Consider the following 24,346-nt stretch of genomic DNA (forward strand, 5'->3'; position numbering starts at 1 on the left):
TATTAACAATTATTAGCCCCTTGACTATGTAGCTCGATTCCGTTCAGTCTTTTATATTGCAATTTTCAGTTTTTTATCTAAAATTAACTCACGTTATATATTCGTTAACATTTACTAATTATGATATAATTCCGTGCATAACAATATTTTATTTATTTTTGTAATTTTATATCGGCTGCAGAAGGACTCAGCGAAGTCCGAAACGTTCCGAATAATTTGTCTAATTGACAATAAATTATAATTTAAGCTAATATCTCGAACTGTTTATTGTTCTTTTCTATTTTGCCTTGAAAACACGAGCCTGACCTTAGTTTATTATTTTAACAGTCACTCCTCCGTCTTAATTCGAATGACTAATTACTTTTTTTCCTACGTCTTGTCGCTACTTTCGGCTATTACAAACTCTCATTGTACTCTATTTAGTCGTCAAATCTTTCACGCTAATCCGACGCGTTCCGGGGGAAATAACGTTTCCGGCGCGACAACCTGCTGTTCCGCCTTACATTCGTGTACCATTCCTCTCGCAATCCCGTTCATCAACGGGACTGCATCCCCGACTATATATACATCCCCCGACCCCCGTTTATACAATATCAGGCGTCGCGCTAACCTCGCACTGCTCGCACGCGACGGTCGCGTCGCGCGGCTCCCCCTCGCACATCTGGCACTGCAGCCGCGAGTTCCGCGACTCCTGGTACTTGTCGACGATGTGCTGCATCGCGCGGTACTTGGGCAGATTGTGGGCGCCGCCCTCGTCGAAGTAGACGGTCTTCTGGCAGACCGGGCACGACAGGCAGAGGGTACCGCCGGACGGCGGGAAACCGCCGTTCCCCGGGGTGCCGACGTAGCTGCCCGGCCGCGAGCTGGTGGACGTGCTGCTGCAGACCACGCCGGAGTCGGTCTCCGACAGGATCGACAGCTTGTCGGCCTCCTGATCGGAGCCGGGCGCGTTGGCGGAGTCGGCGGTGGACTCCGGCGGCGAGTCCGGCGGCGCCTGCAGATTTACCGCGCAGGCCAGGCAGAGCGCGTGCCAGCAGGGCAGCAGCACCGGCTCCACGAACAGCTCCTTGCAGTTGGGGCACCGTAGCTCGTCCTCCATCGCGGATGCGCCGGCGGTACGTCGTCTGATGGCGATCGTCCTGGAGTCCGTGGAGAGTTCCTCGTGGATCTTCTCGAGCTGCCGCGGCAGCTCGGATCGCCTCTGCAGGATTCGCGTCTGCAGGATTCCTTCCTCGGGATGGCGCGAGCGACGTGGCGATGCGACGCGGCGCCGCGAAGGTCTCCGTTGATCTCCTTTCACCGGATCGGCGCTCAGAAACGATCCGGGGAACGATAGGAGTACTCGAGATCCGTCGGTGCACTTTCCTGCCGACTATTCTGATCCTTCCGCCGCAAAGAATGGCACTCGAGGGTTTCTTCGAGGAAACGGATTTCTATCGGAAAACGTTCCTCGTAAACTGTGACGCTTCCGGAGTCGAAGGTCGGGCGTTTCTATAGGCAAACCCAATAACCGGGCGATCCTGTAGATCCTCTTTAAAAGCGGCTGTTACGGAACATAAATCGACGGGCCTTTGCTCCCAAACGACGTGGAAAGAATAGAAAAGACTCCGGAGCACGCGTGATGGTACACCGAGAAGGAACTCAATCCGTCGATCGTAATCGCTGGATCGATCTCGGCTCAGAGATCGCACGCGGTTCCTCGTTTCATCGTCAGTGCCACAACCGGTTCCCACATTCCCACGGAATCCCACGATCGCGGAACACGCGCGACGATCCGACCGATCGGGCCGAAGAAAAATCCCTCGCTTCGCTCACCGGCGCGCTCGTTGGCGATGCATCGCGTTTCGAGGCGGAATGCGCTTCGGGACGAAGCCGACGAGCGGAACGTAAGCTTCTTTTCAGCGAGAACGTGTCACCTGTCGACCGCGCGCATCGCGGGCTTTTCGCATTTTCGAACCGAGCGCGCTCTTCCCCGTGAGAGAAAACGTGTGCGAAGACTCCCGAAAATCCACTGATTGCCGAGTCGATCGTCGGCTCAGATCACAGTATACGCACGTTGATATAGATTTTGCACACGTACACACGCGGACGCGGACTCTCGCGCGCGTCTTGGCTCTCGTGATCGTGAGCGCCGAGAGGAGCACGCTTGGCGGAAACCAGCACGCAGCCTGCAAGCCGTCACCGGGTTGACTGACTCCCGGCACAGAGTCAAAGAACCGTCGCGCACCGCGGCCACGCACGCTCAGGAGCGTGATCGCACGGGGGAACGGCGAGGCCTCGCGCGCGATGGCCAATAGAGGTTCCCAAACTTGTTTCAGTCTCTCTCTCTCTCTCTCTCTCTCTCTCTCTCTCTCTCTCTCTCTCTCTCTCGCTGCATCTTTTCCGTATCTTGCAAACCGTTTAACAGACCTCCGTTCGTTTTACATAAATCAAAATCGAAGACTCCGCGGGGAGTTCAAGACTGAATCCACGGAGACTTGGCGAAAAAAGCCGAGTGAGAAATAGATGCTCGAAGAACTGTACGTTTTCTTCGAGCAATGTACTCGTTTGTAAAAGGAGAGATATTTTACGGGCTTATTTTGTACTTTATAAATGTACTTTTAACGTCTATGACCAATTATAGTGTAACCAATTGTAGTTATCGATTATTGGCACTCGGAGCATTTTTCAACAGAAAGAAAAATTAGATTATATAGAATATAATCAGATACATATATAAAAGTATGTATATCATATATATATAAATTTTTTCTGATAATGATTGTAAAAGGCGTTTTCAAACAGTCTATTTTCTAAATGATTTCCATTTCACTTTCATCCCCGGCAACGAGACTCCGTTTCTTCCTAACGCAAGTCTTATTTTCGCACAACTGTATTATTGTGAAATTACTCGCCATATGGAACCGGTTTCACGCTCTGAGCACATATTTCAGGGACGCGCCTACATGAGGCACATATATCGAGGCCATTCGAGAATCGAGCACGTAGGCTCCGTTTAAAATAAATTTATAAATACTCGGAACCATTTATATCTACACACACACAATCAATACCGTAATATATTTTATTTACATTTATAATTATTTTATACGTATACTTGCTTCCATGGGAGAGAAAGTTGAGCGATTGTACTTCTCTCTCTCTTATTGATCTTTATCTTATCTATCTTTAAAGTATTTCAATATCTAATTACGAAAAGTTTAGATTGCGAATAACCGTTACGAGGAAAACCGTCGTTTTCTTCGACGGGAAGAAGAAAACGGTTATTTGAATTATAGAAGTTAAGATAGCCTCGCTTTAACGAAGAAGCGTTTACGCAGAAATTAATCGTCTTAGCGAGGACGAAGCACTTGCGGGATATGTCGGCGATAAGTTCTCGCAAGCCGCGAGTAACTTCGCGACAATACCGTCTCGACAGACCACGCGACAGAGGCGGAGGTATCTCGCTCCGAAGTACGAGATAGTAAAACGAAAAGACAAGCCAGAGGCTCTTCGCTCTTCGCCGCGGCGCGCGAGATGCGTGAGAGAATTCCGGTTCTCCAGGGTCATGTTCCAAAACTCACTCTAGTTAACTAAAATGCTATAGTGTACGTGACGTAAACTATAGATTTTAGTTACCCAGAGTGAGTTTTGGAACATGACCCGGGGGGGGAGGGGGGAAAAGAACGGGACAATGGGCAGAGGGTTGGAATATGGGCAGGGATCTCCTAGATTCGATATAATATACCGCAGCCAGGTGCGACATGCGGCACAGCCGCGGCCGTGCGTTTTACGCTCGGTTCCTCTCGGCCGCCGAAGCTTCTCTTTCTTAATCAAACTGTCCGGATTCGCGCTCGTTCGCGATTCAGGGTGAACGACCCCGGTGGGGGAGAAGGTGAACTTTCGTAAAATTCTGCCGTAATTCTATACGTAAGCTTCGCTCGCGTAATGCAGTCCTCGCCCCTTCCTCCCTCCCGCGCGGGCCCATCCGCGAAACGGGGATAACGAAACTTACCGCTAATATCGCGGAACCGCACCACACGGATCACCGCGACATCGAAATTGTTTACCGGGCACCGTGCCAAGCGCTATTAAGCGATCGTTTATTTATATCTCCGCTCGACCACGCGCGCGGGCGTGCCTGCCTTGAAAATAATGCTCCTGATACTACGAGCGTATAGGAGCGTACGGGATTATGGATGACGAGATTAAGGGCGTTGCTTAGAAAGCAAGCAAGCAAGCGCGCTCGCGCACGAGTTGCATTTAGAACGATGAAATATTAATGCGCGCGATACAAATAACGACCTATATAGCTTTTATTTGTGCGGGCGCGGCGGGTTGTTCTCTCCTGTCGCGCGTGTTCGGGGTCTGCAGATCATTTTTAGATATAACTCGTGATAATCGATTTTTTCTTAATGAAACTATTTAGCCGTTAATAACCTCGCGAGACTAAATCGAGGGACTTTTTTCGAATCGAGCGAGCCGAGCTGTGTATCGTGTGGCGAAACGTTACGGACGCATGGTATACGTGTGACTTTAACTCTCCGTCTGTATATGTTTTTTATTTGCTTCCTTGGAGTGTATACGTGGGTCTGCTACATTTTATCCTATTTTTCCCTACTTTAAAGTATTTAAAAAATCTGAAAAAATTTACACGTCTGTCTTCATTGGACGATTTTATAGCCATTTTGATAAACATCGTGTTTATTTAATATTTTCTGGCAGGCTTGCAAGTTTTAGGCCGGTTTTACATTAGTCGTATCGTGTATAGCGTCGTAAGTCGTAACTCGTAAAAAAAATTGATCAATTACAGTCAAATTTGAGGAGAATAATCAACTGTGATTGGTCAATTTCTTACGAGTTACGACTTACGACTCTACGATACCACTTAATGTAGAACCGGCCTGACAGTTACGCGGGCAAATTATCATTTTGTCTCGGACGCCCTAGACCCACGTATACAAACGGAGGGTTAAATATCGAACTATGGCGACTGGGGAAATTTTTGCCGCGCATACTCCTTTCGCAGTTAAGCATATAATGCGCGTCCCACGTTATCTCCCGCGGAGATATTACCCCGTTTTCTTCGCCAAATGATAAATTGGATTACGTCCGCTGCGTAACTGCCAATTACTCTTCGACCATTCGACCGCGTCCGACTTCGTACGCGTTCATACATCCTCGTGCAACGAGGAACTGAGAAACGTGGACACGGTCATTTATCACCGCGAGAAACCTCAGCGAAACAATATCTACCGTGTCGTTGTCGTCGTCGGCGTCGTCGGCGTCGTCGTCGTCGTCTTTCGTTTCTTTCTCGATACCACGTGTAACAACAAGTCATATGTTACGAGGTCAGGCTGAACTTCGCGGTCCATGTGCCATTAAAGAGACATCATTGACTTGTTAGTAAGAAGTACAGAATAAGTATTTCTTAATCACGATCTTCAGGATACAGTAGAAAATAGTTCGATTTGCAGCGATTCAGTTTTTTTTTTTTTTACTAGAAATAATATGTTATTTGAAGGCTTACTTTCAAGTATAGTTTCCGCACGGAAAAAAAGAAGTGTCAAATCAACTGATATACTTGTATATACCTGCGCAAGAATATATAATTCTTCTTATAAGAATTTCAACGTTTTTTCTTCATTGAATATATAAAACTTCGTTTAACTATATATAAATGACTTAATTCAAGCAAGTTTTTCTAGTTTAACGCAATATAATCTCATTTCAAGATTATATATTCTTGCGCACATAATACATTTGTTTTTTTCTGCGCGGAGAGATACATATCATTAATATAATTATATATTCATAAATATTAATATAAATATAAGGAAATTTTGTATTTTGTAATTTCAATAAAATGTAAGCGTAATAAGCGAAAGATGACTTGGGTGAAGAAGACTTAAGAAAAGAAGATTATTGGAAAAAATAGAAAATAGAGAAGAAACGATATGTGCTAAGGTTGTATCATATATTGGAAAATAAAGGCTTTTGGTTATAAAATTATTTATAATTATATTATTTGATATAAATAATATAATTATAAATATATTAATTGATATAAAATTAATAATTATACAAATGTGAATAATTAATATAGATTAACCCGCATATAATTTTATTATTAGTACTTATCAAATTCGTTAATTTATTTATCACCTAACACACTCATTTTAAACACTGCAATTTGAAAGTAAGAGTTTTTCAACTATACGTTATAGAAAATGTAAATTGCGGCACGTATAATAGAGAAGCTCGTAGCGTCGGATGTCGCAAAATGTTGCTTTATAACAAATATAATTTTTCAAGAATTTCAAAAACTTCAAAATATAATTTCGTTAATATTGGCATTTATATCGCAGAATGCGACGGGGACGTGTGTGCGAAGGAGGAAAATGCCATCGATGACGCACTAACGCGCTATTAGAATAGTGCAATAATGCGTTAATCAATTAGCGTGCGTTATATTAGCGTGCGTCAATTAATTTTTACGCTGTCGAGTAAGCGCGATGTTTGCCGAAGGAAACGATCGACGCGGACACGGTCATTTGTCACCTGGGGAAGAAAAGCCGTTTCGAAACCGTCGCGGCCGCGACCTCGCGATCACTCGCCGCCGCGCCGGTACGCGATATTTCCGCAATATGCCCCGTGTTCTCTCGTCTCTAATTGTAAGTAGGTATTCAACGCAGCTGCTATTTGACGGGAAATTCGCGCGCGACTATTGCCTTCTATCTAAAGTCTAGACGCCTATTTTGAGATTTCATCATCGCGATATGAAATTATCGAATTTAAGATAGCGAACGTTAACGGCCAGCCGACCGCGAATATTATAGGTTTCACCTGGAATATCTCTAATTGACTCTCTTTATTTACCGCGAAGAGGCCAATCTGAAAGCTATACGGACCGATTTATGTCTTCGAGAATCTACGGTTGCTTATTTATATCTTATCGCGGCAAGAATAACTTCATTTAACACTTAAGTATTAAAGGATGAAATTTAAACAAATATCTCGAATTAAATAACATTTTGTTATTTTTAACTACCATGCGTATCAAAATTTGTTATTTTAATTTTTAATACAAAACGTATATTACTTTAACTCCATTGGTTTAGTTAAATTAACATTTGTTTTAGTTAAAGTTAACGTTATTAGTTATTGAATGGGAGCAGTGGCAACCTACAGAAATGAAATATAAAGTGACTTAAATTGAGTATAATTTGACACTATTTTAACTGTACACGGGAAAAAAGATTTAATTGTATAAACTATAAATCTGATGGTTATATAGATTCAACCAGAAAAAGGTACGAATCGGATACTTATTATAATTAAGTCTATTAAATATTCTAGCTGTAAAACATCAAAATCAAAATCAGAATATCAAAACCAGAAATTCAATCACAATAATCAAAAATTCTGGTATGACCAGAATGCATTTTTCTATACGTCTTGATGGTACAACTAAAATAAAATGTTTCTCAGTGTAATATTATTATAATTATATAGAATGATCAATTTCGTGATATTTTGTGCGGGTTGCGGCTATTATATGTACATTAATGTCGGAACCCAGGTAGAACGGCGAGTCACAATAAAGTCAAAATGACGATTTTTGGTCTTTTTACCATCATTTTGATTTCATTATGACTTTTTGTTCTACCGGAGAACTGTTCCTTTCAACCGCATATTTTTTATCTCTTCCACATGCAAAACGGGAGAAACACGCGCGCGTAATCTAGTTCGAGAGGGAAAAGACTATATATATATATATACTAGAGGTGAGGGAGGTTATACGGCTAAGAGAAACGGCCTTAGAAGAACGCGCAGAGAAATTGCGAGAGAGAGAGACTTACATACCCTCCAGCCTCCAGCTCCGACTTGGCCGTTTATCCTTAACTCTACGCATCCGCCGTGTACACGAGAGAAGTACGAGCGAAGTTAACAAACGCGCGTTATTCGTGCGGATAAATGTGCACTTCACGCGAGCGCGGCGCGAATCGACGGAAACGGAAAGATTATACATACACGTATTTGAAAATTCCGTCGGCCGAAACGTTGCTCCGAGTAGCCGCGTAGAGGGCACCACTTGCCGAACGCCGACTTTATCGTCGGTCCTAAAAATCGTGCGTGGCTCTCTCGTGAGCTCAGGCTCGTCTACCTCAAATTAATAAAACTCAATCTAAGCTCTCTCTTTGTCGAGAAAATAGTTTATAAAATAAATTTTATTTCGATAAATATATATGAAATATGTTTTCTCGGCCCCTCAAAATATCCCTGAATATTCGTGTTCATACCTATACCCAAGTATAATAAAAATAAAATATCAGAGAAAGAAAAAGTGCTATCGAGAAAGACAGGGAAGGGAGTGCATAAGACAATAATTAATAATTATTCAGTAATCGGGTGATCACCAGCTTTGTGAATAACGAAAGCGACGAGAGCTAAAATAATCATCGATCGTGATTAAAAAGGGTCAATCATTAATCGGGAAATGATTGTACTTTTATGATTGATAATCGGAGCGGCGCGGCGACTCCCCGACGAGGACGGGCGCAGAGTGAACTCCCGTTTCGTGATTACTAATTGCCGATTAATTATTGATCGATCGTTCGCCCGGAGTCCCGGTCTGTCGCCGTCACTGCGATATGTTTTACCGCAGCGAAAAATATCGTTCCGCGCTCACGGCAGCTGCTGACGACGCGTGACGGAGACGCGTCACGTCACGAAGTGCGCGGATCGCCCGATTTCGCGTTCGTGTCGTCCGGAGTACGTGATAACACCTCGACGATGGCCCTCGTGATAATTTTGCGTTGTGCTCCAAAAATGACACCGCGGCATGACCTGAAGTCGAGTGTCCTGAACGTTCTCCCGTAATTCGGGCGCACTGTGATTCAGGCCCCTCTCTCTCTCTCTCTCTCTCTCTCTCTCGATACGTTCGTGATAACGCTGATAACGTGCCTTCCCTGAGTTTTAGACTCTGACTTTGACGGTGCGTGCAAGCGCGTTTAGTCTGTAAATTATTAGCTGTGAGCATTACAAATATAGACTCTGTACTGCTGTTGCATTTGCGTTACGCAATCGAGTCACGTGATCCACGTGTGGAATAAAATATATGGTGTGTGAAGACGGGGAAGGCACAATTCGACACCCTTTCTTTACATCGAGTGCTTCTTGGAGCCTAGCTATCACTTTGGGATAAGAAACTTGCTCCAAAATTAACTTTTTTAGTGCACACATATTGCCGCGCGATATATGCATGTCGCATTTGTATCGCGCTATATTATACCGACTCGTCTGGTCCACGTCACTCCACATGTGAATGAGCGAATGAATCAATCAATTTATTAAAATAGTTTATGAAGAGGGATGGGAGGGAGAAATAATTTGAGAATCTTTCTTTACATCGAGTGCCTCTCGGATCACTTTGGGATAATAAATTCGCTCCAAAACTATATATTTTATAGTGCATAGTGCACGCGATTGTTTGCCGCACGATGCATGTCGCATTTGTATCGCGCTATATATATTATACTGACTCGTCTGGTCCACGTCACTCCATATGTGAATGAGCGAATCAATCAATCAATTTAAAATAGTTTATGAAGAAGGATGGGAGGGATAAGTAATTCGAGAATCTTTACATCGAGTGCCTCTTGGATCACTTTGGGATAATAAACTCGCTCCAAAACTATATATTTTATAGTGCATAGTGCACGATTGTTGCCGCACGATGCATGTCGCATTTGTATCGCGCTATATTCGTCTGGTCCACGTCACTCCACATGTGAAAATGAGCGAATAAATCAATCAATTTAAAATAGTTTATGGAGAGGGATGGGAGGGAGAAATAATCTTGAGAATCTTTCTTTACATCGAGTGCCTCTCGGATCACTTTGGGATAATAAACTCGCTCCAAAACTATAATTTATATTTTATAGTAAAATAGTGCGCGCGATTGTTGCCGCACGATGCATGTCGCATTTGTATCACGCTGTACCGGCTCGCCTGATCCACGTGTTAATGAATAAAGTATAGTTTATGAAAAGGGATGGGGGGAGAAATCATTCGAGAATCTTTTTCTTTACATCGAATGTCTCTCTCGGAGTACATTATTTTGAGATAATAAACTCGCTCCAAAATCATAACTTTATGGCGCACGATTATTGTTTTACAATGTATGCCGATTTTTTTAATTATTCCGTCTCCCTTCTATCTTCTGTGTTGCATTTGTATAAAATACAACATTGCACGCAATGCATAACATCGTAAAGCATGCAATAATCGTGCATCAATTTTGATCGACGTATGAATGAACGAAGTAGTTAAGAAAATAGAAAAGAGAATAATTTTGAAAATCTCTTTAAATCGAGCGCTTCTTTGAGTGTATTCTTATGGAACTAAAAAAAGTCACTTAAACACGTAATTAACTTTGTAATGCCTTCTTTATAAACTAATATGACTATGCAATTCTATAATTAATCCTTTTGCGGATCGTGCGAGAATTTCGATTTATCGAGAATTGGATTATCGCGTCGCCGACAAATGGAGAAAAAACGAAAGAGAGAAAGAGAGAGAGAGAGAGAGAGAGAGCAAGATTGTGAAATTGGACGTTAACCGTCGAGATTGAAATGACACCCACATTTTAAATACACGATTAATCTGACTTTATGTCGATGTGGGGAAAACCAATTGCTCAATCTCTATACAGTGATGCTTCTGTGTAGAAAACGCGCGGTCCTAGTCTGAGGTGACGACGAATTCGACGTGATGAGAACGAACGTGATAACGTCGCTGACCAAGAGGGTTGCGCCGCATCTGAATTATTTATCTCGTTGTCGGTCCACGGCAAGGTATCGATCTTTTTGTATTATAAGAATTACACCGTGAAATCCCGAATAACGTAAACCATCGTCCCCTAAAGTGCCGCGCGATGACAGCATTTAATAACCAGCCACCATTTAATCCAACGCAGAACTGTTAAGTTCTTGTCCAAACCTGCGGGGCGTAGGCGAACGCCTGATAATAAGCTCTTTAGCCGCGGATTAATAAACGTCTCACGTACTTCGCGAAGCTGCAGCTGTTATACTCAACGCTGAGGAAGTTTGACGGCCGTGCACATCTGCACACGTGCGGATTACGCATCCCTGTCGCGCGCGAGAATTTCTCGTTGTGGGAATGCCCCGTGTCCCGTAAAATTTCCCATAACGTTCGCCGAGAAAGTGTCTCTTCTTCAATCTCTTATTTCCGTTTATTATTTCTATCGCTATCCGCAAGCGATGCAATCGTGCGTACGTTTCGGGTGAACGAAATTTTTCAGCACATGCACCACGTACGACCTGGTGATCGTGGGCGGTGGAATCGTCGGCTGCGCGACCGCTCGCGAGATGATCATGCGGCATCCGAACATGAAAATGGCCATTGTGGAGAAGGAGAACGCTCTGGCTAGGCATCAAACAGGCCACAACAGTGGCGTGGTGCACGCCGGTATTTATTACACCCCTGGAAGCATGAAGGTAAACTGAAATAAACGTGTAACTTCTTCGCGCAGTTATTTTGATAAGACCCGTGATAAGATTTTATATAGTAAGAAGTGAAGACAGTTAATGAAGATTTTCATTCGCCACGGGATATAAACCGATCGGTCCTTTCGATGCAAGAAACAATACATTCAGTCTTGGGTCCAAAAATAACAAAAAACATCGTTTTATATTAACTTGCATAAGAAATTAATTATCCTCGCAATATTTTCAGGATTGGTTTTCATTTAACATTGCACGATTAGAGTGTTGAAACGTCCGTGATCTGACGACGAGACTTGTTTGCAGGCGAAACTTTGTGTAGAAGGCCTGAAGCTGTCGTACGAGTACTTTTGCAAGAATAGCATACCTCATAAGAAGGTCGGCAAGCTGATTGTCGCCCAGAATCCGACTCAAGTCAAGAGGATAGACGATCTCTTCGATAGAGGAACGAAAAACAAAGTGCCCGATTTACAGATTGTTGAGAAAGACTGCATTTCGAAATACGAATCCAAATGCAAGGTATAAACAGACCAGAATAATCGTGTTGAATTGCATTAGAAAAATTCGCGATATTAATGTGTTAAACGTTTACCAAATCAAGTTTTAATCAGACAAATTCTTTCTATCGGATATATATCGAGATAAATATCTTTTTAAATAAAAATTTAATTTATGTGCTATCGTCTTTCACATTTTAATTTTATTTTTAATACGTTACATAAATAATCTATAGCTGTGTATAAAAAATGCGATAATTAAAAGCGAATAATTGAATTATCTTATTTTTAGGGAGAAAAGGCTATATGGTCACCGTGGACTGGTATAGTGGATTGGGCGGTTGTGTGTAAATCTTTTGCCGAAGATTTTCAAAAGATGGGAGGCGAAATTTTTCTCAATTTCGAAGTAATCGGATTCACGGAGATGGCGGAATCGAAAGGGAAGAGTCAACTAGCTCCCATATCCGTTCTATCGAAAAACAAAGTATGATCTTCCCACATAAACCGTATCTTATTGCGTATACTATCGCGTTAATTATCTAATATTTTGGCTTTTTTTATTCTTGAAGTGCATACCAACGAAATACGTGCTGACGTGCGCTGGTCTGCATTCAGATCGACTGGCGGTGATGACGGGCTGCGATTTAAGTCCGCGAATAGTACCATTTCGCGGCGAGTACCTTCTGTTAAACGACAACAAACGGCATCTCTGCACGACCAATGTGTATCCGGTGCCCGATCCCCGATTCCCATTCCTGGGCGTGCACTTCACGCCGAGAGTGAACGGCGATATCTGGTTGGGTCCTAACGCTGTTCTCGCGTTCGCTAGAGAAGGCTATAGGTATTGATTATTGCAAAAATATGATTTACTTAAACCTACACGATTGAATAACATTTGCAAGTATCGCAAGAGATCTAAATACATGTCAATTATTTATATAGTCACGAAAATATTTAGAAGACACAGATTTTACGACGTTAAAATCGATTCTCTTCCAGTTGGTTTGATATAAACGTAAGAGACTGCATAGAGATGGCAAAATTCCCTGGTTTATACAAACTATGCTTCCGATACTTCGTGCCAGGTTGCATGGAGATGATAAAATCAATCTTCTATCCGTTGGCTGTGAAGGACCTTCAGAAATTTATTCCCGACGTTACATACAGAGATGTGAAAAGGTCAGTATTTTTTACGCTGTGTTTATTTTCGTAAGATTCTCTTTCGTAATCGTTAACAGAGGACCGGCGGGCGTAAGAGCACAGGCACTGGACAAAGACGGCAAGCTAGTCGACGATTTTGTTTTCGACGGAGGCACTGGTACGATCGGAAGCCGAGTATTACACTGCCGGAACGCGCCATCGCCAGCTGCAACTAGTTCTATGGCGATAGCGAAATTTATCGCCGACAAACTCGACCGCGACTTCAAATTTTAATGTACGTTGATGTACATAATTGTCTAATCGCACAAACGTGAAATGCGAAACAGAATAAGCATTTAAAAAGAAGATTCCCAAAGAGACTTTCTACGTGTCATATAATTTTGTATTAAGCAATTATCTCGAAAAATATATATCTGTATATTATACCTTTTTTTTTATACATTAATGTTTTAGTCGTTATAGCAGTAAATATTTAAGAAACTTGTGATAAGATAATAGCAAAAGAGATTATATACAAAATTTTATGCTCTTCTAACTTTTTAGCATTAATTAAAGTGCCTTAAAAAAATGTGCTCTGCTACAAATATTGATAAATATATGTGGCATTAATATCTGTGTAATGCGTTCGTGCTTCCTAAAAGCTACAAATTATATTTTTGTATAAACTATCTAATGAATTATTTTCTAATGCGCGGATATAATATACAAAGATTTCAGACACGAATAATATGTACAGTAATATACAATAAAGTTGAAATATATGTAACAATTATCACATATGCTTATTTAAAAGTGATTTAAAAAATTTTAGATAATTCTTAGTCTGTTTCCTGATAGCATAAGATGCGTAGTAGCAAAATCCAATGCGGCGGTTAGATGATATCCCATGTTTGAGAGCACAACTCCGTATTCGCTCAAGGCGAACATTGAATACACTGAAATTATATGTTCGGTTCCCTAAGATAACACAAACTAAAAAAGCCAGCTACGTATAATAATAAGAATGTCGATTAATATCTCACCTAAAGGTTCGCAGTATTTATTGTGCCTATAAAAGAAGTAACACGCTATTAGTATAGACAACACATTTAACATCATTGATCTCCGTTTCCACTTCAAGGAAGTATCGTTCAAGCCTTTTGCAATATTCACGCAGCTCTTCATAATATAATACGATAAGAACATGTGTATAAACGACGTCATCAAAAAAGTTATGAAAGACATCTTATGGAATGCTGTAAGAAAAGCAACACATAAGCACATTAGTCATACCGTATCACGCGCTACGCCTAAATATTCATACGCATATTTATGCAAATTCTCAGACGCGTGCGTTTGCATACCGTAATTCTCGTCGGAAGTCCAAAAGCTCAGTGTCACCAGAGAAGTATTTTCAACGGCGTACATAACGAGCACGATATTACTTAGATATTGCGCCCATTTGTAAACATGCTCCTTGTAGTAACGATAATACAGCGTAAACACCAAGGTTCTCACTATCGCTTGCAGTGCTATAGCAGTCTTCCAGACATCCCTCTGAGGCCTATAGTGACCTATGGCCGCCGAGATAGATGGTAAAAAATTGTATACCTATAGAAATTGCACGAAAGAAAGAACAAAGTTATATTTCCCATGAGCTTATACAAAACTTTATAAATTTATATAAAGTTATACTTTATAATTTACAAAGCTGTCACAAGCTTTACAACAACTTTTCACTTATACGTAAGAAACGTTTATTTCGAAAAACGTGCTGAATCACGTAATTGAATCTTTTTAAAAGACCACTCCTCTAGAAACCTATCATAAGCGCCGCCTTTCGTTCCGAGAGTTACGTAAGATACTCTAGCTTCGACTTCCATTAGGAAGAACATTAAAACAGCTTTCGTTATCTCGCTGCGCGGCCGATCAACAATCGTACCTGGCAATGAGTGGAGGTGGAGTGCTCGAAGTTGTAGAGGACCGACCAGGCGACGCAAAAGACGAACGCCAGGAAGGGCAGGAACACGGTGAACCACGCCACTCGGGAGAACGGCACGACGAGTCGGACCTTCGACATGTCGCCCTCCGTCAGCGGGATGTACTCTGACCCTAATCTAAGCTTGCTCATGGTAGTAGACTCCCCGATTGCGGTATGCTCTACCGTCTACGTCATAACGTGCGTGACATCGTGACGAGGTTAATGCGCCAATTGAAAATATCGCCTATCGGCCGGTGCCGGTGCGTGCGAGCCTGCGGCTGGGTTTCTTCCGGATTTTCGTGAACGCGACGACGACGCGGCCGCGCGACTCGCGTCCCGGCCGCGGGGAACGATCGACGATCGACGCGAACTCGCGAGACTGCGGTCCGCCGGCAAGCGGACCGACATCGTAGCGGTACCAGGTTGAGGTTAGGTCCACTAGGTATCATCGTAATCGATCCGAGCCGAGAAGCCGAGAATCGTCGAACTCTTCTAGGCTGTAATTATTAATTCACACCTTGCGCCATCTGAAAGTTCGAGTTCAGGGAATGATGTCATTTGTTATCATGTCATTAGCCAACACCCAGACACTCCAGACAGCACGAATGTCCAAAATCGGGATAAAAGACGACATTTTTAAGACATTTTATGATATGATGTCTAAAAAACGTTCGATATCCCGATTTTGGGCATTGTGTTGTCTGGGAATTCGTTCTTCGTTGCTGTACCTTTTGCACTTTCTCTTCTTTCTTCCTTCCCTCTTCCCTCTGGCAATTCTCAATTATATTCCCATGACCCATCAATCCCATCTCGTTTTCAGGCGTAAAAAGACAAAAGACACGAAAATCGTGACGCTTGCACGAATGACATAAAAGTTTGCCGTTAATTTTTCATATACCCCTCCCTTTATTTCATTTCAGGCTTGGTTGTGTTTCATTTGCTTTACCGTGGCAAATACGCGGCACGCGGATGGAAACATTGGAAACAAGTCGACTTGTCGCGTCATAATATATTTGCGAAGCGTAATAACCGGCAGATTTGCCTAAAAATATATGGTTGCTGTCCAGTACCGTCGTACGGTTTGATTTTCTCGAGTCGATTTTCGCTGAACAAAATCGATAAGATTGGAAATTGGCGACTACGATCGCAGGAGCGAAAGCTGGCACGACCACGACGCACGACCAGTTGAGGTTATAACCATTGATTCGGAGTTTCGGAGTAGTGCTAAACGCGTTTTAGTGTTTAATCGCTCGAGCGATTGACCGAAGAGACGGACGCCTAAATTTCAGCCTCATTCTGCACCAGGATCTCTCTACAACATGACTTCGTTTGTAGCGGATGTACTGGCCACGGCAGGTAATATTTATAAACTGCCACGTTTGAACAATCGTGGACAGTCGTCGATATACTGAATGCACACAATTCTATGTTCTCCTATAAATCCAAAACAGACTTTCTGTTGGCTATAAATTGTAGCCTTTGTAGACAACAATGTGTTAGGATTAATTGTACATGAAATTTATAACGATTGAAATTTATACATGAAATAAAATTTCTAACAAAAGATACGAGCAACGTTTCTTTTATCGCGCAGGTAAGCTTGAGAAGGTAAATCTCCACAAAAACATTGCCGAAATACAAAAGGAAATAACGAAATTGGAATATGAAGTTAAAGACTTTATGGATGACAATTATGTCGAGTTCAATGCAAAGTTGACGAGAGATATACACCTGGTTAAAAAGACGGAGCAGCTGCTGGAGGAAATAGGTATTTTGCAGAGCAGAATAAATGATCAAGTACGCGTTGCACCAGCATCTTTCACTCTAAATATGATAAAACGTACGTTTCGTAATATATTATTTGCATTTATTATACAGATCAAAATCGAGCTGTCCGGATCGACAAAGGAGTTGAAGGCGCTCTCCCAGGCGTTAAAGGAGTCCAATATCAGCCTGCAACTATCCCAACAACTGATAAGCCTACACAAGTGCATAAAATCTATAATAAAGACCCAAGAGGAAAAGCAATACGTCGAGACTGCCAAGACTCTGCAGCAAATGCAATCTTTGTTGGAAAATCCTCATAGCCTCCTGCACGATCTCGAAATATATGCGGCGATCAGGGATGAATACTGCAATCTCTCTCGCTCGTGCTTGATGGAAGCCTCCGGCCTCTTGCGCGATCGAATCTGCTGGAGCAACGATGAGAAGGAGGGCAAAACGGTCACCTCGGTCACCGTTAAAACCGAATATGACGACATACGGGAATTAATGCGAGGATTGCATATTATGGATCATCTCGAAAATGAATTGGAAATGTTTTCCACAAAACTGATGGATCATATAATCAAACCCATCATTTATGATCACTGCTCGGTGTATGTCGTTAAGGAGAGAGTGTTTACCGTCGAGATACTGGAGGGGAAAAAGATGCCGTGTTACAAAGGTGTACTGTACAACTTGAAGCTACTCTTCAAGTTTCTCCATCAACATTTAAATCTGATAATCGCGGATGACGAAACCTTTCTGAGAAAATTGCAACCGCATCTGCTGGAACAATTGTCGCGTCCTTTGATAGCAGACTGCATCTCTCACACCATCCCGACTTCTAACGCGGATCTGAAGAACTTCGAGCCTGTGGTCGAGACAATTAACGAATTTCAAAACTACTTGGTAGTAATCGGTACTTACGTCTAATAATTCGCGAGATAAAAATATTTATTTTATAGTACGCATCATCTAAACGACGAAAAATTTTCAGGATTTCTTTCCGAGGACCAACTCTTCTTATCAGAATATACGAATAATATTGACAAACTCTTTATCAATAGAATATGTCAGGATTTATTAGCCAAAGCTAGAAATATAATGAGGAAAGATCTGCACGATTCTGTTCGATACGAGCCACAGGTATGCATTCAACTATTATAGAGCTATAATAGATTGTTTGATTTTCAATTATTCTGTTCTGCTGTAGGAACCGCCCAAACTTATAAATAAAGCGTTCGAGAACGATTGCGAATTATCCATTGAAAAGAAGTTAAGCGATATGTCATTTCATCTACCTAAATGTCAAATAAGGTATATTATTTGATTAATAATAATTAATTCAGATTAAGACTAAATATATAAATATTATATCGATTGAATTTTAGCAAAAATGCACGAGAAACGCTAGAACTAGCAAGAACAATATTGGATGAGGCTTGTGATAGTTCGGATGCTTGCGCTATTAGATTATTTTACACATGTAGAAATGTATTCGAAATGTACGCTGGTTTAGTGCCCGAACATCATAAAAAGTTCTTGGAAACAATACCGCAGCAAGTTGGTAAGAATAATGCGTGATAAAAGTGAAAACTAATTCTAACACGAATAAAAGGAATGTTACATAAATTATTATCACTGTTATGTTTAGCTCTGTTTCACAATAACTGTATGTATCTCGCCCACCACTTGCTTACACTGGCGCACGAATACAGAGACAGATTCTCAAAAATTGTACAAAGATTAAACTTGACATTCGCGGATCAGGTCACGATACTCAGAGACGTTGGATCGCAATGCTTCCTGGATCATATGAGATATCAAAGAAATATTATTTTCGACATTATCAAAGATTCAGGTTTATAATTTACTCATTAGCTACGAAGAAAGTGAAGTAAATTTAGCTAAAATGTTTTATGTTTACAATTAGGTTTCTCAGAATTAAGCCAGGCGCCTCAGTTGGATCCTAGCACCGAACGTGCATTAAGACAATGCATCAGACAATTGGAATTATTAAAGACTGTTTGGCTGGATGTATTGCCTATAAATATCTACTGTAAAGCCGTTGGTTAGTCTTTTTATCCTTGACATTTTTGTTCACCTCATCGTTATATTTTAATACGTTTCTAATTTTTATTTTGACATCCTAGGATGTATAACAAATTCCATGATTGACGATTTGGCGACGAAAGTCATATCTGCGGAAGATATTCCAATTGATGTCGCGACAGAACTGGTAACTCTATTTAATATGGTGGTGAAACGAACGCCGCAGATATTTCCTGTAAGTATATAATACGAAAGTACGAAAGACATAATACACAAAAAGATTAAGTACAAATACGTATACAAGAAATTTAATGACATAAATTTTTATTGCATTTAATGTCATACATTCGATATCATATAGTTGTTCGTGATAGTAGCGTTCCAACTGGTTCCTGTAAAAGTTAAGCCATAAGAATATTATTCCGTTCAATGAAGCAATGTATATTAATTAGCATTTTCACTTTATAGGATCAACAGATTCAGCAGCATGTACGTAAATGGGGGAAATTTTTGGAACTGATCAAGTTACTCGGTGCGTCACTGAAAGAAATTGAAGTTAGATGGGGAAGTGGGAAAGGCCCATTAGCACAGGAATTCACCGCTCCACAAGTCAAACAACTGATCCGGGCAATATTCCAGAATACGGACAGACGATCTAATCTTTTAGCTTCTATACGATAAAAATGTGAAATCAAATATTTCAAAAATATATAAAGAATAACGAATAAATAATTAAGTTTTTATCACACATGTACATCCCATATTAAAGTTGAATATACAAGTTAGCCCAAGACAACTTCTAAACAGAAGATAGCAACATAATTTTATATACTTTTGTACGAAGAAATAAATGTATCAAAAATAAAAGATATAATACTATGCTTTCGTTTGCCGATATATACATATATATATAGATAACATAAAAAATTTAATGTTTTAATCAGTTATTTCGATATTATAAATGAAATAATGATTATGTAAAAAATTTGAAGTATTAATAAAATTATTCGGGAATTAAAATTAAAGCATATTAATAAAGTTCTAAACATAATAATAAATAATCAAGTTTTTTATTAATATTAATTAATTGGTTTTTAATAAAGGAAATTAATTGAAGAATTTTAAGCCTCAAGATACTTTCTCTTAACATCGAAAATCAAAATGTCAAAGTGCGAATGTCTCTCCAAAAAATCTCTTACAATTTAACAAGATTAATTTCTGATTTATGAAAACCGTATAAGAACTCACCAAAATCTTTAATTTTCAATGTTAAGTAATTGTCTAATTCTACTAATATTTAATATGATAAATTAATTTCTTTTTTTTATTGAGATACTTACGTGAATGCTTTCAACTTATAGTGAGCTTATCCGAACGTCCGAATTTTATGTCGGGATTAAAGCGAGAAATTATCTTTTTAACCGACTTCAAGAATACGATTGAAGTATTAAAATGCACGAAGAACGTTGCGCAAACACAACATTACGTAAAAGAGTAACGTATCTACCATAATACGGAAAATGGCCTGTAAGTTAGTACCAAGAAATTCCGAGTAACCAAATAAGCAATTTGGTAAAAACAATTTGTTTGCGAAGTGACAAAAAATATATATATCAGATTACGTTACCAATCATAGTAAACTGTGAAAAAATAATCAGTCAATTAAGCAGGCAGGCAGGCAGAGGGTGGCGGTCAGTAGTGAGCGCAAATCGTTTAATATCTCAATTTCCAATTCCATCTTTTACAGTGGAGATAATATACATCATTACCACTATTTTTATCACTTTCTTATTTACGAGCATCTGAAATGACAAAAGTGGATGCTCTGACATCTCTTTCCAAATGCAGCACTGTATCCGCACGTATATCACAAACCCGAAGTGTTGGAAGGTATATCATATAGATGCGATCGCTTTTTTTTTTGGCTTCGCAAGATTTTGATCTCGTCGTTTGTGCGTCGAAATTCTCAAAGTAGGTTGCATTACCTTGTCTTTCTTCGCTTGCGCAAATAAAATAAATTATATCAATTGTTATATGCGAGCAGCAGTTTGCATTTGGCTAGTGTTTTTACGCGCGATTTACTGTCTCCTTTCCGATTCCATATAAAATCGTTTACTATTCATAGAACGTTAAGCGAGCACACGTTTCTATCTAAATACGTGAGAATGATATTCACAAGATTATGGACCGTCGTACTGCAGTCTCGGAAACTTATCGGAAAGCTGGAAATAAATTGGTAGCTAAGCCAAGTATAAATCAACAAAATTACGAGATGCTATTACTTTAATGATCGTGGGATTATACGTATGCAAATGAATCTCGAAATTTGTATTATAATCGTAAACCAAAGACCACAAAAATCCTACGCTATCTAAAAACGTGTGTAAAGAAAGGAGAGATCTAAAACAACCCACAATATGGCTTTGTTTCAAAGTAAAATGATGATTGTAGATAGTGTTATAGTATCTATAGATTACAGCTCTCTATATTAATTACTTCTTCAAATATTAATCGGTCGAACTCTGCGGTTCGTGTGTCACGCTTCGCGTGAGAATGTTTTTTAAGGGAACTTTCGAGTCTGTTAATCATAGAAAATGTTCTCCGGGAGCGACCACGGATTGTATGGAAGTGGTACACGGAAAACATTTGCACAGCGCAAACTGCAATGGTAGTTCTCGTATATATACAGGTCGCTGTGTAGATTGGACAGAAATGAAGTCGTCGAGGCGGGTGGCTGATCGGCCCGCAGTTCAGATTGGCAAGACGCAGCGTAGTTCTTTTATGTGCATTCACGTAGATGACGATGACTGTGAACATGGAAGTGCAAAACAGGTTGTCACATTACTTTCGCCCCCTTTTGACTCCCATTGACTGAGAGCCGACAGTAGCTTTGATATTTTTTGTGCATGCAATTAAATGAATTTGCCACATTTTAATGATAGCAACGGATCCTCATGCACATAAGAATCTTTTTCTTTATATTTTTTTTAAATTTTATTTTTAGGTAATTTGTAGATTTCTTCCGTATAGTTTATAATAGGCCGAAAGCAACATTGTATTCGCGTAAAATGCGAAATCGCATCGCAAACTGTTTTTTTTTTCTGCAAATTAATCCGTTTAAGTTTTGCCTTGAGTTAAATAACTCTTTCAGACACATAATCATATCTTCCGTGTCTATCGTTTTCGACACATTTACACGCGATCAAATTATTTATTTATTTTTATTTATCGTCAATTTATTATTCTTAGAATCTTTCGTCGCATAAATACCGTCGTTAAAAATTTCCTTTTATTTCAATTTCCATTCCCAAAAATCTTTCTAAACGATACGAACTTTTAAATATAAAACTCAAACGTCCGTTTGTGTCGCATTTGCCCGTCGTATTTACCCGAACATCGTAGAATTTACTCGAAGATCGTAGAATCACAATACATCACGAGACGTACTCTCAATAGAAATCTATCAGAATGATAATCTAATCAAATTCTGATCGTACATACTTTTCCCAGGTCCCACAAATTGTTTACGTTTTTTGAGCTAACAAGTTTGAGCTAATAAACGTGACACGAGTTGAATATCAATTTTAGATGGGTATCGTCAATACCTGCCACGGCCGGCGGGAGAGCGGCTTCGATACCTCGCTGTGCTCGTATCCTTCCCGGTGTAGTAGTCGGCGCCAGTGTCCCCGCTACTACCACCGTAGACATCCTGCGTATATCCATCTCGCGTAACATACCCGCTGCTGCGATTGAACATATAGTCTTCTCCGTAACGACCTCTGCCCCTACTTGCGCCACCCCTGCCTGTATAATAGCTGCCTCCGTAATCGCCGTAAGTACTGCCTCTGTAACCCCCGGTAGTGCCGCCCCGTGAACCGAAGTCCCTACCGCCAGACCCGCGACTTCCTCTGAAACCGCCCGACCCACCACCCCTGCCGCCGCCGCGGCCCCTACCCCGAGATATCTCCACTCTCAACTTCGCGCCCATTATCTCCATGCCGTTCATGTTGCAGCAGGCCAATTCGGCCTCGTTCATGTTGAAGAACTCGATGAAAGCGAAGCCCGGCGGATTAAACGCTACCCACACCTTATTCAGCTTGCCGTACTTCTCAAACTCCATCTGCAGATCTTCCTTTTTGATGCTCTCGTTCAACCCGCCCACGTACACGCGCGTATATCCTTCCGGTGTCATCTTGCTGCTAAAAATACAGGATAATTAGTCGCGTGAACAAACTTTCGTCTTTCAAACGAGGCGGAACAATTTCTAAATGTATACCTTTGGAAATTGTTCAGCCAACGAGTGCTCTCAATCTGACTGATTACAATTTTTATACTCGTTAAAATTAATTGTTGCACGCATTTGTAGCAATTACATTTATTCAAACGAATAAAGGACGCGCGCGGACCAAAGTTATTGCTTTCACGCCAAATGGAGTAACAAGTCGAGCTCTCGGACAAGCGGAACCGGATAGGAACAATCAAGAATACGTAATTGTGTTCGTAACGTGCGGCTCTTTGTGCGGCCACGGGCGAATCGTTCTTTGTCTCCGTAACAATACAAACGCGCTAATTTTCTCAACAAAGGGACACTCGAGACATATCGGAACAGGTATCTGCGTCGCGCGCGCGCGTGCGGGTTTCACGCGCGAGAGTCGCGCGATCCCGTCGGGAGGACGCGGTGCGTGAGCGTGGCAAATTAGTATACGCGGTCACAACAACGCAGCCATGGCGGGTATTTTCGTTCTCGGCGGCGAGAGACGCGCGGCGCGGCGCGGCGCGGCGCGGCGCCCCGCGTCCTCGCGTTCGCCGCCGCGCGGGTGCCCGGGAATCAGCGGGATCGGCTCGCGAGCGTCGCGGGGGCGAAAAAAAAAAAGACACCGCGGGACGTCGGGAAACGCGGAGGAGACGCCGAAAATCCGACAGATCGTCGGACCGGGGATGGGACAAACGAGAGCGACGGGACGAGTTTACGCGCCAACGGGTTCGAAAGCGGTGGTTTACTCACTCGTCCTCGTCGGCCTCGTCGCCGCTGGTCTCTCGGGAGGCTTCTCTCTCGTCGCCGATCGGCGTTGATCGCCGCGGTGACCGCCGGGGGAGACGGGTAGATGGGCGACGTGTGTCTCGGTCGTAGGAACGTGCACGCCGTGTGCGACCTGCGACCGCGCAATCGATAGGAGCGGATTCAGCGGATCCACCGGGGTTCACAGCGCACAGAGAACCATGGCGGTCGCAATCGCGGCCTCAAACCCAGACGCCGAGGGTCCTCGCCGCGCGCCGCGCCGCGCGCGCTTGCCGCCACGGCCCGGCGGCGGGTCGGTAGAGCGGAAATCGCGGTAACCGGCGCGGTAACCGCTTTGCCGGCTCCCGGCTGAGATAGCGACGTCGTTACTCGAATACTCGCACAG

The 24,346-nt window shown here is 41.8% G+C and overlaps 5 protein-coding genes across 18 annotated transcripts in view; 2 read left to right on the top strand and 3 right to left on the bottom strand.

Moving 5' to 3' along the window:
- Positions 1-2,203, bottom strand: part of Trim9 (E3 ubiquitin-protein ligase Trim9) — a 102,696-nt gene extending 100,493 nt beyond the window's left edge. For 3 of the 5 annotated variants that reach the window (XR_013259167.1, XM_077420704.1, XM_077420703.1), the window contains exon 1: positions 611-2,203. Coding sequence is in view for 4 of the 5 variants with exons in the window: in XM_077420704.1 (XP_077276830.1) it covers positions 611-1,099 (489 nt within the window). In the remaining variant the exon portion in view is untranslated. The remainder of the gene's footprint in view (positions 1-610) is intronic. The other 2 variants (XM_077420707.1, XM_077420706.1) reach the window with 1 other exon arrangement.
- Positions 2,204-8,589: 6,386 nt separating this feature from the next.
- L2hgdh (L-2-hydroxyglutarate dehydrogenase) lies at positions 8,590-13,561 on the top strand. Of its 5 annotated transcripts, none has more exons than XM_077420727.1 (8): positions 8,590-8,874; positions 10,713-10,838; positions 11,306-11,501; positions 11,814-12,026; positions 12,297-12,488; positions 12,574-12,845; positions 13,004-13,183; positions 13,243-13,561. In XM_077420727.1, the coding sequence occupies exons 2-8, from the start codon at positions 10,756-10,758 to the stop codon at positions 13,436-13,438; spliced, it is 1,332 nt and encodes a 443-aa protein (XP_077276853.1). In that variant the 5' UTR covers positions 8,590-8,874; positions 10,713-10,755; the 3' UTR covers positions 13,439-13,561. The 5 variants fall into 5 exon arrangements, with proteins under 5 accessions (XP_077276853.1, XP_077276854.1, XP_077276852.1 ...); XM_077420728.1 differs by having other exon boundaries at positions 8,590-8,858; positions 10,697-10,838; XM_077420726.1 differs by having other exon boundaries at positions 8,591-8,858.
- A 232-nt stretch (positions 13,562-13,793) lies between these two features.
- On the bottom strand, positions 13,794-15,275 carry LOC143905342 (post-GPI attachment to proteins factor 2). 2 transcript variants are annotated; one of them, XM_077420743.1, is made up of 4 exons: positions 15,087-15,275; positions 14,509-14,755; positions 14,188-14,400; positions 13,794-14,100 (listed from the first exon to the last, which is right to left on the bottom strand). In XM_077420743.1, the coding sequence occupies exons 1-4, from the start codon at positions 15,273-15,275 to the stop codon at positions 13,973-13,975; spliced, it is 777 nt and encodes a 258-aa protein (XP_077276869.1). In that variant the 3' UTR covers positions 13,794-13,972. The 2 variants fall into 2 exon arrangements, with proteins under 2 accessions (XP_077276869.1, XP_077276868.1); XM_077420742.1 differs by having other exon boundaries at positions 13,794-14,122.
- Zw10 (Zeste-white 10 kinetochore protein) lies at positions 15,135-19,820 on the top strand. 3 transcript variants are annotated; one of them, XM_077420709.1, is made up of 11 exons: positions 15,135-15,276; positions 16,193-16,481; positions 16,720-16,922; positions 17,004-17,808; positions 17,887-18,035; positions 18,103-18,206; positions 18,281-18,456; positions 18,544-18,750; positions 18,823-18,960; positions 19,043-19,176; positions 19,410-19,820. In XM_077420709.1, exons 2-11 carry the CDS (start codon positions 16,445-16,447, stop codon positions 19,620-19,622), a joined length of 2,166 nt encoding a protein of 721 aa, XP_077276835.1. In that variant the 5' UTR covers positions 15,135-15,276; positions 16,193-16,444; the 3' UTR covers positions 19,623-19,820. The 3 variants fall into 3 exon arrangements, with proteins under 3 accessions (XP_077276835.1, XP_077276834.1, XP_077276836.1); XM_077420708.1 differs by lacking the exon at positions 15,135-15,276 and adding an exon at positions 15,485-15,624 and having other exon boundaries at positions 16,046-16,481; XM_077420710.1 differs by lacking the exons at positions 15,135-15,276; positions 16,193-16,481 and having other exon boundaries at positions 16,754-16,893.
- An 820-nt stretch (positions 19,821-20,640) lies between these two features.
- Rsf1 (Repressor splicing factor 1) lies at positions 20,641-24,179 on the bottom strand. Of its 3 annotated transcripts, none has more exons than XM_077420749.1 (3): positions 23,947-24,179; positions 22,547-23,137; positions 20,641-21,748 (listed from the first exon to the last, which is right to left on the bottom strand). In XM_077420749.1, exons 2-3 carry the CDS (start codon positions 23,131-23,133, stop codon positions 21,721-21,723), a joined length of 615 nt encoding a protein of 204 aa, XP_077276875.1. In that variant the 5' UTR covers positions 23,134-23,137; positions 23,947-24,179; the 3' UTR covers positions 20,641-21,720. The 3 variants fall into 3 exon arrangements, with proteins under 3 accessions (XP_077276875.1, XP_077276877.1, XP_077276876.1); XM_077420751.1 differs by having other exon boundaries at positions 22,547-23,140; positions 23,947-24,170; XM_077420750.1 differs by lacking the exon at positions 23,947-24,179 and adding an exon at positions 23,218-23,617 and having other exon boundaries at positions 22,547-23,140.
- Between the last annotated feature and the right edge of the window lie 167 nt (positions 24,180-24,346).

The sequence above is a fragment of the Temnothorax americanus genome, unplaced genomic scaffold, assembly GCF_048541705.1.
Source record: "Temnothorax americanus isolate GAGA-0224 unplaced genomic scaffold, ASM4854170v1 Scaffold6, whole genome shotgun sequence".
Taxonomy (NCBI): Eukaryota; Metazoa; Arthropoda; class Insecta; order Hymenoptera; family Formicidae; genus Temnothorax; species Temnothorax americanus.